Source organism: Haliaeetus leucocephalus, unplaced genomic scaffold (assembly GCF_000737465.1).
Source record: "Haliaeetus leucocephalus isolate CR32 unplaced genomic scaffold, Haliaeetus_leucocephalus-4.0 Scaffold228, whole genome shotgun sequence".
Lineage (NCBI taxonomy): Eukaryota > Metazoa > Chordata > Aves > Accipitriformes > Accipitridae > Haliaeetus > Haliaeetus leucocephalus.
Window position 1 is genome coordinate 17,554,128 of NW_010972664.1, and position 14,445 is coordinate 17,568,572.

The 14,445-nt window shown below is 38.6% G+C and overlaps 1 protein-coding gene across 1 annotated transcript; it reads left to right on the forward strand.

Moving 5' to 3' along the window:
* Window positions 1-583: 583 nt before the first annotated feature.
* On the forward strand, window positions 584-12,977 carry SLC35A5 (solute carrier family 35, member A5). Its single transcript, XM_010567407.1, has 6 exons — window positions 584-732; window positions 1,543-1,641; window positions 3,320-3,453; window positions 6,649-6,716; window positions 8,055-8,850; window positions 10,030-12,977. The coding sequence occupies exons 1-6, from the start codon at window positions 603-605 to the stop codon at window positions 10,096-10,098; spliced, it is 1,296 nt and encodes a 431-aa protein (XP_010565709.1). The 5' UTR covers window positions 584-602; the 3' UTR covers window positions 10,099-12,977.
* Window positions 12,978-14,445: the final 1,468 nt, after the last annotated feature.

A 14,445-nucleotide genomic window follows, 5' to 3' on the forward strand; every position in this document is an offset into this window, starting at 1 on the left:
GGTTTTTCACACCTGTGGGCCTGTTAAGGGGTCGGCCGAGTAACGGCAGTGCTGGAGACGGAGAAGGCGGGTACCGCTCGGCCTCTGCCTCCTGCGGTCCGCAGTCCTCCCCTGCCTTCTGGGCACAAGCCGGTGCCGAGTAAACGCCAGGTTATCCCTGAGGTGTTGCTCTCGCTCCACAGCTGTAAAACTTTTCCTTCTTGGAATCAGGAACAAGAACGCTTTCAAAAATATTAAAGAAAAATAAGCATGTAATTCACGTAATCCTTTTAGCTGATCGGTATTCCATAGGTGCACTCTTCAGACAAACTGGCCCCTTTGTGCCACCTTCTGAGTCACTGTGTATATATACATCGTTTATGCCCCTTTGCTGGTCCTCATGGCATATCCTTTTGCTCTCTTAATTTTGTTTTTTTTTTAATAAAAAAGAAAAAAGATAACTGTAGAATGAGATCATGGCTTGTGATGTAAGCATCTTTGTATAAAATAACATAAAGCAGTAAAATACACACGTTTTGCCTTGTTTAACCAGGTTCTGGAAGTACTACTTACAGCGTATTTTTGTTTTGTCATCCAAAGGGCATTGACAGCGAGACAGCAGAATGAAGACCAAGTGCTGTAATAGATTTGTGTTTTGCTCCAAGACAACCATCTATACCTTTCTGCTTGGAGGAGTGTTTATTACATTGGGCTCAAGTCGAATCCTTTTGATGAAGTATTCTGCCAATGAAGGTGCTGTTGGGCAATAAATATAATGTACCTCAAATAAGAAAGAGTTGATATTTAGGGTAAAACAGACACCCAAAAGCCTAGTTCTCTGCCTCCAGAGTTCTTGACATAAACATTCAATTATATAAATAGCGACACATATTTCTGTACTGGAAAATCTCTGTATAGTCACAGGTCTAACATGGAGTGGTAGGTTGGGTTGCAAAGTGTGATCCACGTGGAGATTCACCCTTAAAAGATGAGGCAGTGGATTATTTTATAGCTGATTTTCAAAGACTGAATTGTTGTGTAAGCACTATCGATGGTTACATGTCTTGACTGAAATATTTGTCTTGCAACAGTCTTAGGAGAAAAGCAGTATCACAGTGGGTGTGCTATAACTGGCTAGTATGACTGCTTCTCCTTTTGCCAAGTATTAGCAAGATATGCTAACAAAGAAAAGAGATAGTCCTAGAAGAAGGTTGTGTCATCCTGGAAGCCATTTTTTGTGAGGGGAAAAAATAGCATACTGTTGTTTGGAGAAAACATACCTATTTTTAATTTTTTTTAGAACAGCGATGTTCTTGAGTTCTTCCAAAAAGTTCTGCTGTGGACCAAATGAGTAAAGATTTCAACCTAGAAAGGAGACTGTTCAGGAAGTTGTCTATCATAAAAATTGGAATATTTATAATAAAAATGCTGACATAGCCTTTTGTACTTATGGAAAGTGGCTAAAATTCTGACTGGAGGGGTTAAAATAGTTTCTTGCTCTAATTATGAACTCAGGAAACAGAATCTGATTGTGTACTCTCTATGATTTGCTGAATCCTACAGATAACAAATATGATTACCTTCCTACAACAGTGAACATATGTTCTGAAGTAGTAAAACTGGTCCTGTGCATGGTATTGGCACTATGGGTTAAGAAAAAAGGTAAGTACCTATGTTTAAAATAACTAAAATGTGTTGAGTTTCTAAGATTTGTTGTATTTAAAATCCCTTTTTTTTATTGTGGGTTTTTTGTTTGTTGGTGGTTTTTTTTTTTAAATGATAGATTCACATGTAGTAGTATGGAGTAGGTCCTTCCGGTAAGGTTCAGTGGAATTGTGTCTTCCATGCAGAGTTAAAACTAAACTTTATTTGTATAACTCTACTTTGTGCTGTAAATTCAGGTGTTCTTGGGTTTTGTGTATGGTAGCTGAAATGGGGACAGGTAAGTTGAATTAGAAAGTGTAATGAAGACACAGTCTAACATTTTCAGAATTTTAACACAGTACCATGCTAGGATGATAGGACTCACCTCACTGTGAAGTCACAACTGAACAGATGCTTATAAATTGCATTAACTCAAGGATTGGCCTTCATGTTCTGTTGTTCTGACCGCTCTTACTTAAAAGCACCACGACCTTCCACTGAAGAGGCTTTGTATGTGTGTAGTGGTATTTGAGTCAGAAGCAACATATCAATGTTATAATTCAAGGTAGCCTTGTTGTGAAGACAGATCTTGCTATTCAGAAAGAGTGGTGTCAGGCTTCACTAGCTACTGATTTTGCATTGCAGGCTATTTTTCTTTTTTCTTTCTTGGCTTTTCTGTCCTGATGTAAAAAGGATGAGAGGTTAACTTCGTAGCATTTCAAAATGGCAGAAAACAGATGTTTAAGTTGGAAGGGGGAGTCAGGCACTGGAGGCTCATGTTAAATTGAACTGCTGGTTTTGTCCACTTCTCTATGTAAGTCATGGCTCTGGAAAGCTGATGAAATTTTTACCTCCACCATTTAATACAGACATACCTAAGACAGTAAATGTATTCAGTCAGTGTTTGCCATCATTGGCTATTGCTGATTATGTTTTCTGGTTTTATTTCTTTTTTTTTTTTTTCCTTTTTTCTTCCAGATGTCTGAGTTTTGCTGAATTCAATGTGTTGGTGGTTCAGAAGAGGATTAGATAACATTGTGTAGTCTTAAATCTGTGCTAGCAAAGTACTTCTGTCACCAACTCTAGAGTAGTCTATCACAGTCTTCCTCCTAGAGTGTGTGTCCCCTGAATACCTAAGTAAATGTCATTCTTTGTGCCTTGTCCTTTCTTTCTTCCTTCTTCCTATATGTTTTCTTTTTACACAGATCATGTGCTGTGTGCTACAGGTACTGAGTTCTGGTTTATTTTGTACTTCTGACATTACTGGCTGCCCTTCAGGTGCTCATGAACAGATCCACTGCCTGTCATTGTTTCAGTTCTAAATTAGATCATCAGAAAATGATACCCAGTAATGATGTCACTATTGTGTAGGGACTTTGGGGTGCTTTTTGGCCCTCAAAGAATGGTTGATAATTGAATTTTTGCTCCCAGTGGACAAATACTCTGATGGGGGTAACAGGTTCCCTGATGTTTTCTCTGCTGAAGCAAGGAGGTGAATGCCTGTAGACACAGGATTGCTGCTCTAGCTGTGTGTTGTGCCCTGGATCTCTCCTCTATGTTGCCGGAGGGCTGTGGTAGCTTAGTTTTTTCAGTCCAACAGTGTTCCTGAAAACAGAATAGTACCTATTCTGTTACAAGGGAATTGGCTTTCGATAATAAGAAAGATGTCTTTCTTACTGATTTCTTTTCCTTTCAGAGGGTTGTTTGGATCATCCCTTTGAATGTCTTTCCTGGAAGAATTTTTGTAATTCCATGAAATGGTCAATTCCTGCCTTTCTTTACTTTTTGGATAACTTGATTGTCTTCTACGTGCTGTCCTACCTCCAGCCAGTAAGTATACATATACTGAATAAAGTATCTTCCAATGTCTTAGTGGTAGGTAAAATTGCCCTTAGACCATCTACAGTTGTAACACTGGCAAGGCAAAATTTGCAGGTAAAAGAATGATCTGTTACCTGACCAGCCAGACCTTCCCATTCTCTTGCCCACTGGTCAGTGTTGTACAGCTCTCAGTAGAGGATAGTGTGTATTTTCTCCATCCAAAGTGATTTAGAAGTAGGCTGAATTGCTTAAGTACTAGGCAGGTTTTTGGTGGTTTCCCTTCTTTGATTACTTCAACTCTGTATTTCTCTTTCAATGCATTTGTTAATCTTGCTAGTTTTTGAGCCGCACTTTTCTGTGTGGCTCCTACTACTTTATGTGTGTGACTTGATATGATGACATTTTCTTTCCTCACTGACTCCAAAGAAAAGTGAATAAATGTAATCCCACAAAGGGAGTAAGTGTAACTGAAACTGAGGACAGGAGGAAGAAAACTGCTTGACTCTTAATTCTTGCATTTGTTTATTAGTTATGTTTAAGCACAAAATCTAATTGGTACTTTCTTCTAGCTACGTTCATCCTTTTGGATGAATCTACATATGCTCAGGAAATAGCACAGTTTTTGTGCTTTCTTTTATTTTCATGCTAGGATACTTTTTGGTTCAGAATCTATGTTTGAAGTTAGATGGCAACAGATGGTTAGTGCTTGCTATAAAATAGCGTGGTTGCCCCTGTTTGACATTAAAAATAAGTATAAATGTTTCTGTTCCTTCTCTTTCAGAATTTTTCTTTAAAATACTGCCCTTTTAGGTCTACATTTCTGTCAGGGACAGACCAGAGTCCAGAATAGGACCTGGCTGGAAAAATCTAATTAAAATCAAGAGTCGGATATCTTAAAATAGCATGCATGGGTGCTTGGTTCTGTGGTTTTTTGGTGGGGGGGGGGGTTGTTTTGTGGTGGTGTTTTTGAGGTTTGTTTTTTGTTGTTGGGTGGTTTTTTTTTTACTTTAGGAAGGAAATTCAGCTATAATGTTTGTAATAACAAAGCCTGATGTTTAGAAAGTTACATAAACACTATTGCTTTCTTAAGGAATTTGATTTGGCTCAGTTAAGGTCATCTTTTGTAACATGCACAGCTTTTATATTTTACACACACACCTCCCCACATACCTTGTCTCTCTCCCCTCAGAACATGTGCTCTGAGATTCCTCTTTTTTAGAATTTGTAGTGTCTTATACCTTTTAACTGGATATATTTTATGAGGGTTAGCTGAAATTGTGACATTGTCATGGTAAACAAGTATTAAAAGAGATAACTAAATACCTGTAAGATAGAATACTTTGATAGTGTACAAGACCATGAAAGTGAAAAGGTTGAGGCAGGATGCTTGAAAGAAGGTGGCTATACCTCACTGAACTTGGTTTCATGTGACTTCAAAAACTAAGTAGGTTTGGGACTAAGTAGTACCTGGCTGAGTAGTTGCCTGAAGTGTAAAGTTGCTTTGGTGAGATTTTTGCTTGAAGCTTCAGCTGTAACTATGGATACTCTTTAGTCGCTAACATTTCCTAGTGATAGAACTTATTTTTTAGAGATTTTGTCTGTGACATGTAAGTTAGTGGCATGGCGATCTTTGGTAAATTTTTTCCTTACTCCTCATCTAGGACAGAGGTCCCTTGAGGCCTTAGAGAACAAAACAACTAAAAATTAATTCCTTGTAACTATCCTGCTGTAGATTTTGATCATATTATGTTACCAGACATGTTGGATGGGGAGCTTTGACTGTAAAGCAAAACCAGAGTATACGTGGAACACTTGTACATTTTACATCAAGCCTTTTTTTTCCAGAGTGGTTTCTGCCAGATTCACTTGTTTATTCAATATTTTTCTCCTTCCACAGTGTTCACCTAACATGAATATTTATTGAGTTGTAATCTTGCAAAGCAGAAAATTAAGCACTGGTTTCTTAGGCAGGTGTCTCGTGTCAGTCTTCAGCTTACTTGAGACCCTGTGTCGTGCTGTTTCATGAGATTTATTATTCAGCAGATAGTATGTTGGAATAGAGTGGAACTAAGGTAATGGGAAAAGGGCCTGTGCTTTTCTGCTGGCAAATGAAAAAGGCTCCGCTATTGCAGAATTTGGAATGTGGAAATGCAGATGTGAAAGTTCAAGATAAATTCTGTGTTTTCCATTTCTGAATACATATATGTTTTTGTGTAAAATTGTCTAAAAAAGTGATCTCACTCTGAGGCTGACTTGGAGAAAAGAGTTCAGATACCTAGATTTGTGAACGTGTACTGACTGCACAGGGCAGTCCTGAATAACACACAATTTGTGAAACACCCCCACCCCCCAAAAAGAACCTTTTTCCCTCACTGGTGCTGGTAGGTTCTGATCTTTAATGGTAACTGCAGTGCCTAAAAGAGCCTCATCTTGGTCCAGTGTCCCTGTATAGAGTGTCTAATACAGAGACCAGATAGACAGTCCTTGCTACAAGGAGCTTGCAGCTTGGCATCATGGCCATGGATTAGGGCATAGTCATTATTATACAGCTATTCCCAAATTAGGCAGGAGCTTTAGAGTTGTCTTCAGTTGTACTTTGAAATAGATGAATTTTTTAGTACAGTTGCAGTCTTGAAAATTCAAGCCGAGCACCTCCTTACCTTTGATAAATGATACAGCACATGCACTTGACATACAAGAAGTTTATTTTCTGCAAGTGCCTTGTCCACGTCTGGGATTTCATGAATGCTGCAAGCTGGCACTGCAGCCAGAAGCAGCCTCACTTTCCCCTATTCTTTGCTTATTTTCATTTTGGAGCAACTTCCTCCTTTATGCTGACACAGCTGGTTTTGCAGCTAACTGGTCAGCCTGGCTGGGGAACTGATCTGACAGAAAACTAAACCATTTTCTTTTTTGATAAGTAAGGGTTCCACTGGATTGGTTTCCTCACATCTTTGTTTCAATACAGCTTTCCCCACTACAGTGGAACTTAGGCTTTGTGATTTGCTTGAGAATTTGAAATAAGACTTGAATGTCATTTTAGGGGCATATTATTCTACTACTTGGGTAAGAAGGAAAGTTCAGTAGCAGGATGATGCTTTTCACTCTGACACTTTGCACAAAGGTCAACACTTGAAGTTGGTGGGCTTTTGATGTCCACACTATGTCTGGAGTATAACTTTGTTCCCCTTCTTCTCTTTCTAGGCAATGGCTGTACTCTTCTCAAATTTTGTCATTATAACAACAGCTCTTCTCTTCAGGATAGTGCTAAAGTAAGTAGTATTTACTAAAGTAAATTAAATTTTATATCTTCCTAGCCTTGATGAAGAAGTTAAGCTACATTCTTTCTCTTCGTCTGATGGGAACAGTAATTCTCTTTTCTTGTGGCTATACCAACTCAGAGAGATGGCTTTGTTTCTACATCTGAAGATGTAGGAAATAGTAGCTTATTAGGAGTCCCTACATATCTCTACACATTTGGTCAACTGTAATATATAATAATGATTTCAGTTGTTTTCTACTTGTTGGATGGTCAGAATTAAGGTTTGGGTACTTTCATGTGTATGGTAAATCTCAAATTTCATGATTAGCAGTACTTCTTTCCAGTCTGTTGTAATTCTTAATTGAATATAAATGTAATCGAACAAGAGGAGACGAGATATGTATGAGTGAAAGACAGAGGTGTCTTCGGTAATATTGTGCCAGCCCTGATGTGTTTCTGGTCAACTGCATAGTACGTTTTAAAAAGTAATTATATGTCCTTTCTTCGTTATTCACGTGACAAAAGCCAGACTCTCACTCCTATGTGTTCCACTTTGCCTGATTTGTGCTCTTTATGGTGTGCTTTAGATTCAGAAAAGACTGACAGGGAAATGGATATTAACTTCACACTCTACTCAGAAAGTCACTTGTGTTGAACGTGGAGCAAAGATGCCTTTTCTACAGGTGTTAATATACCAAAACAGTGTCTGATAGTCTGACTTGAAATGCTTTTTCTCAGTTGTTTAGTTTTATGTCTTCTGTGATGTCACAGTTTACTTAATGTTCCAAATTTCTGATTTTCCCCAAGATAAACAGGCTTTGCTTGAGTGAAGAAATAGCATAAATAGTTCTAACAGTCTTACAAATTACGTTCATAGAGTTATGTGATTTACCATCATAAAATACTAGAAAAGGGCACAAAATCATGGGGGAAAAGTGAAGCATAGGAAAAGTTTGCCAGAGAAAGAGGGTGATTTTTTTTTTGCCTGTGATTTCTTTTTATCCATCAGACCTGTGTTCCCATGGAGACAACAGTTGCTTTTAAGTTGTCAGGCAGTCAGTATCTAGAACTAACATGATCTTGAAAGACTTTCCTTAAATTATCTCTACAGAATACTCTATTTTGTATTTCTGTGATTGCCAGTCTGGGCCCCCCTTGCCATAGAAAAGCATGCTGCATTTTGGCATTTTACTGTCAGTTCGGAAAAGCCAAGATTTTAATTTGTGCCTGTCTCTGTCTCCTTATCTGTGGCATTATGTCTTTAGGTGTTTGATAGAGCTTGTTCTCCTGTCATTTAATTTGTGCCACTGTGTTTCTAAAGTTGGTGGCTTTTTCTGTCTACTCCTAGGCGAAAACTCTCTTGGGTACAGTGGGCTTCTCTGGTGATTTTATTCCTGTCCATCGTTGCCCTGACTCTAGGAACTGGAGGCCATCAGCAAAGCTTGGCTGCACACGGATTCCATCACAATATGTTTTTTAGTCCATCTAACCACTGCCTTCTCTATGCCGGACCTGAGGAAGCATGCCTGGAAAAGGGCAATTGCATAGCACCAAGTTTCCTTCCCAGCTTCCAGTGGAATGTCACCAGTACCATGGCAGGAGCATTGAAACCTCTCCGTCTCAGCCTGGGCCATCTGCTTATTCTAGTGCAGTGTTTCATTTCTGCCCTGGCTAACATCTACAACGAAAAGATCTTGAAAGATGGGGATCAGTTTGCTGAAAGCATCTTCATGCAGAACAGCAAACTCTATGCCTTTGGGGTGCTGTTCAATGGGCTTATGCTGGGGCTGCAGGCTAAGGACCGGAGGCAGATAGGGAATTGTGGCTTCTTTTATGGGCACAACATCTTCTCAGTGGCCCTCATATTTGTCACAGCTTTCCTGGGGCTGTCTGTAGCCTTCATCTTGAAGTTCCGAGACAATATGTTCCACGTTATGACTGCTCAGATCACCACTGTCATCATCACCGCCGTCTCTTTCGTCATCTTTGACTTCAGGCCTTCTCTAGAGTTCTTTTTGGAAGCTCCTGTAGTGCTTCTCTCCATATTCATCTATAATGCCAGTAAACCAAGAGGCCTGGAATATGCTACTCTGCGGGAAAGGAGCAAACTTGTCAAAGGAGATGCGTGGGAGAGGTCAAGTGGGGTAAGGCTTTTCAGTACTTGTCTTTTCTGGTTTCTTTTTTTGTTTTGCCTCCATTTATGCTATGGAATGTTTGGAAGATTGATTTTGTATGTGACCGGACTCATCCCTCAATCACCAAAACTCCTCAGTATTTCTTAAAATCTTTTAAATTGATTGTGTATTGCTTTGCATATACCACTTCTTCAATTCATGAAGCCTGCGTAAGCATTGCTTTCCTGCTGTGACTATAGACAGTCCCGTGAGCAACTTCAGCTTTGTACAAATCCTTTCTTGAAACCTTTATAACCAAAATATTTTACTGGTCCTGGGCATCCAGAAATTGGAATTGATGCCTGGGAAATAATTGTACATAAGTAGAACTGATAAATCTGTGTAGCTGAGACCATATCATGAAGAAGTTTATATATTTGATATTAAGATTCTTTCTACTTTAACAGTCAAAGATACCTGAAGACAAAAAGGAAATGTTTAAATACAGAGTTTTAACACGTTTTTTTTTCTTGCAGAACATTTCCTCCAGGCCCATTAGTGGTTTTTGTCCTAATTAGAATAGTAATCTAGTTAACTAGAACATGGCAGGGAGGGCTTGCTCTTAGATATGTCATTCAATTGAGCAGAGCAGTAAGTCTAAGGGGGAAGGGTTAATGTTTGTGTACTTTTAGTCTGCCTGTACAGATGTGTTCTGTAATACATGTTGCAACCAGCAGAGTGCTGTCTCTGTTTAAGAAACATTAAACTTGGAAGATAGGTTTTCCAGAAATTCCACATGGTGCCTTTTTCAGCTGTTGTTTAACAAGCAGTAAATAACACAAAGTCATAGGTTTTTGGTATACTGGGCATTATCTATTGTAGCACTTACAATTGAGCAGCTGTGGTAAAAACAAATAGCACTATGTAAGCGGGCTTCCTGATGAAGGAATAGGCTACAAGCTGGTTTAGGGAGCGACTCACTAAAAAGTGTTAAAGATACAGGGGATTTTTTTTATAAGCATGTATATCCTAGAGCAAGATTATAACACACTGGTAAGAGATTTAAACTACAGGGTCTTGATATTATATAAGTGATGCCTTCAAAATAAACTTTATTCTTCTCTTCTCTTTTTTTTTTTTTTTAATTTTTTTATTAATAACAAGATAACGTTTGCTCACATTGTTCTCTTTTCCTTCTGATTCCTGTAGGATGGAGAAGAATTTGAGAGATTGAACAAACCAAGCAGTGACATCGATACAGATGAAGATTCCCTCTAGCATGAGGCTGGCTCAGAGGAGTGCTGTTAACTCATAGTGAGAGAATGTTAATGTTTTATTAACATAGAGAAGGGTCATTTTGCCCCAATTGCAGAGCAAATGAGACTATTTGGGGGCTGGATGTCAGAGATGGATGAGGAAAACATTCAAGCCATATATATGGAGAGTTGTATTCCCTCTTCCTATCCCTGTAAATCAGGAGTTCAAAATCTGCTGAAAGAAACAAAATTTGTAACTGATGCAAACAAGAAGAGGCTTGGACCCTGGACTCAGTGGTCTGGGTGACATGTGCTGCATTGTGGAAGGCAGTCCTGGACTCTAACCATATGTCTTTCACCGCTTTTGTTGACTGTCCTGAGTCACTGCAACTTCCTGTATGAATTCCTTGGTTAGCAAAGCTAACTGTTCTCCACCTTGCAGAAGTGATGTGAGCGTTGATTAATGTTTTTGCTGTATCTTCCAATGTACAAATGCTCCAGTAAGGTTTGTTTTTGGGACTTAAGATGTTACTTATAACCTCATAAATAACAAGGCATATTGACTGTTTTACTGTATTTTGGCAATTCAGACTGACATATCCCTAGCTGAGTAAGAGTCCCTCTGAACCAACCTCATCAAACTTTTACTTGAGAATGTATAATAAATCAAATAATCTGGGTTAAGGTATGTTGATCCGTCAAACAGGCAGACCTCTGGATTGTGATTTGAATTTGAATGGTCTTAATGCTGTCTTCATTCCTGTTTATACATCAGTGTAACTCTACTGACTCCTGTGGAGTCCGTCCTTTCTGATTTTCTCTGGTGTGACTGAGAGCAGAATAGATTTCACTGACTTCAGCCACTAGTTCTCACATTTTCAGTGTGAGACTGTTGTGTGCCTGTCTCCCAGTGTCTGGGGAAATGGAAATCTGGAATGCCTATGTAGCAGATAGTGAATTTTACATGCAACTTATGTGGCCTAACTTTGAAAGAGCTTGAATAAAACAAAAGTGTGTTATACACTTTATGAATTACACGTTATGAATGCATCATAGGGTCTTTTTTGTGTTTAGAAAGGCTATGTGTAGAGGCTTAGTTTGCACTGAGGCTACTGTCTGAAAACAAATATTATGCAGCTACAGTGATGCCCTTCAACATCTGGAACACTGAGCAAGAGGATACAGGTGGTAGTATCATTTGGTGTTGCTCCACCCTGTCAGACTGATAAGGTCTTGCATTCATTTTGGAGAGAGAGAAATCATTCTGCAGAGTGCCAGGCATAGTGATCTCAGAGTCATTGTTGAGACGTCTGCTGGACTGTGTTTTGAGTGAGATGAAAAATAGGTTCCAAATAATTCAGAGAATTTGAAAAGAGGGAGGGGAAGAGGGATGCAGATAAGAGATTCTTGGTATGTTCTTAAAGCTTCTTCTCTCAGAACAGTGGAAAAGCTGTTGGTTTATAATTTCCTCCCTTCAAAAATGCATCTTTCATAGTTGAAAGATACTGTCCAAAGAATTCTTAACAAGATAAGCAGTGAGTTCAGTGTCAAAGCCTCATACCACAGTGTATAGTAATCAGTTAGTGATGCATTTCTCTGTGGACAGAAGACAGTCCTGCCTTTGTTCCCCTCTGCCATCCTGTTTCCAGGCTCTGTGTATAACAGCTTACTTATGCATCCTGTATTGATGGCTCATTGCTATATTAATTAACATACCTCCTGTCATTGATCCATCAAGAGGGGCAGCCTTTTTCCATATGTGGCCAATGACTGTCAAGTTATAAACTATGAATCTAAAATTATTACTCTCATTTCTTTTTTCTGGGAGTATTAACTTTTTCTAGCATATATTAAGAATAACTGTACAGAGGAAATTACTGTTGTCAATGAAAGATTTTTTTACAGCTAATATCATTGTGCTTGTATAGTAGGACATTTCAACAAAAGGAATCCTAGTTGTTTGCACCTGTACAGAATGAATAAGAAAGTATGTTTCAATGTAAATTCCAGAAACGTGGTCTTCATTGGTTTATGATGTCCTATTTTGGGAAATGAAACTTAAATGCAAAAAAAAAAAAAAAAGCTCAAACTGTTAAAGACTTAGTTGCAATAAGACAGTTTCATTTTTTTTCCATTACATACAGCTTTGCAATATATACCTGCCTGAGTTCATTGTCTTTTTCAATCATAGCTACCAACTTTAGCAGGTATTTCCAAGAAGAGTGAAAGTACTGTTAGCTTTAGATTGCTTTGCATTTACATGAGCAGTAGCTTTTTACATTAATTCCAGAGAGCTTTGCCTTGCATTAAGTCAGAACATAGAAATCAGCCTCATACCTCTAATGACAGGGCATCAGACCAAAGATGAATGTCTTAAAAACCATATGTTTGACCTTCCTGCCTGAAGTATCTGCATTAAGAGAAATGAGATATGGAAATGACTGATCTGCAGATTTTATAAAGTGCATTTAGTTCTTGCTTTCAGCTCTTGTCCTGCTTAACGATTTTTCCCTCTATAAATTTCACTGATGCTATCATGCTTGGCCTATTTGCCAAAGTCTTAGATTGCACAAAGATACCAGGTATATAACTGTTGATCCAAGCATTTACTTGTGCTGTAGAGTTGGTCCTGTCTAACATGTAGAAATCTTTCTGTTGCCTTCAGGTTGGAGGTCTCAGAGAGATTCTGTTGGATTGGCCAGGCAGGTTTCTTTTCATAATGGAGGAGAACTGTATATCCCCTTTGCAGCAACAGGAATGTTAACTGCTGTCTAAAAATGGGTAAGGATTTGCATCAACTTAGCAATAAAAAAGTGTGTAAAGTAACCCGAAAGTATAACCATGCAATTCTGTGCAGCTGTACCTTCCATGGCAATAGTCAAATTTAGTGTGTACATGGGATTTGTTAGAGGAAGTGACTGTAAACGATTGTCAGCTGGAGAGCAGCCCTGGTTAGCAAAGGGAAGCTATTCTATGGAGTTACATTTTTCAAATAGGTTATGTGAATCCCACTTGATTAAGTGTTTCCCCTGTATGGTTGTTGACCTACTCCATGCTGGAAAGCTTGCTAATTTTCTCCTCAAATGACAATAGGGAAGTTTATGAGGAGATTTTTGGAGAGCAACATTAGTTTGGCACACAGTCTTTAATAAATACATCAGGCAGAGAGCTTTTTCTAAGCTGTGATTTAGAACCCAAATTCACAAACATTTGAACGTAATTGCTGCTGAGGATGTTAAGTTCCTCCTTCCAGGTTTGAGGAAATAGTTCACAAAACCTCCCAGAAAGAGAAGTGTGTTCATGTTTCTCTTGTTTATAACAAGCCAATTAAAGCAATATTTATTTTGGTTAATTTCAGCTACTTTGTGAATGCAGCAACAGAGCCATGGTGCTTGAAAGACAGCCTGTGGATGAAAACAGCCATCTTGGAGCTGAATCAAATCCCATGTATAAGAAAAAAGTTTTTCTTTATCATGTGGAATCTTCCCACTAAGAGCTGTAGCAATAGGACCTTAATTTCAGTAAGTCTGTCCTCAGAGTGATGCTGCAGGGACGGATCCAGCGCTTTGGATTTGATTTGTGTTTTGAAAAAATGAAGTCTTAATTTGGAGTACAGTAGCTCCTGAATGCTTACAGTCTTTAAGATGACTGTATGTTGTTGTTGAAAGGATTTTTTGGGTTGGTGTTCCTTCAGGCTTTGCTTTTAGTTTTCCATAGGGAGAGGTAGGTTGCAAAATCAGGATTTTAATTTGTTGCTAAAAGTTTCTGGTAATTTTGAGCCAGTTTGTAATGAAGGCAGGAATCAGCACCAGAATGTAGAATAATACTGAGTCTTCCTCAAATTCTATGAATATTTGAATGTGTAGTTTTGGTTAAGAGCCCATCCCAACCTCCCTTATAAGTGGACAACTTGTTTGGAGTTGTCTTTTTAATGCAACTCCCACTGAATGCCTGTGCTGGGTTTGGTACTTGCACAACTTAACTTTGAATTCTGGAGAGGGGAAAAAAAAAAAGGGCAATTTGGATCAGGTGTTGCACTCTTTTTTGTAAGTTAACTGTCTCCTCCTGCTCAGCACAGGACATTTAGTTTCCATGATTTGTAATGTGAGTTAAAAGGGCTCCATTTAAAAACTTTACATGAAAATACAAGATTACAGAAAAGTTGAAATGAACACCTGAAAGAAAACACCCTAAAGGTGTTTCTCTTTTTGTCTACAGGAGGTGGCTGTTAGACATCTGGTATACTTTCCTCAGCTTTTGCTTTAGGCTAAGAAAGTTAGGCAGCTGACCTTCCTACACTGATGCAATAAGCACTTGTTTTCTAAAACTGAGATATGGGACCTCCCATTTTCTTCTAGAAACCAGTTCT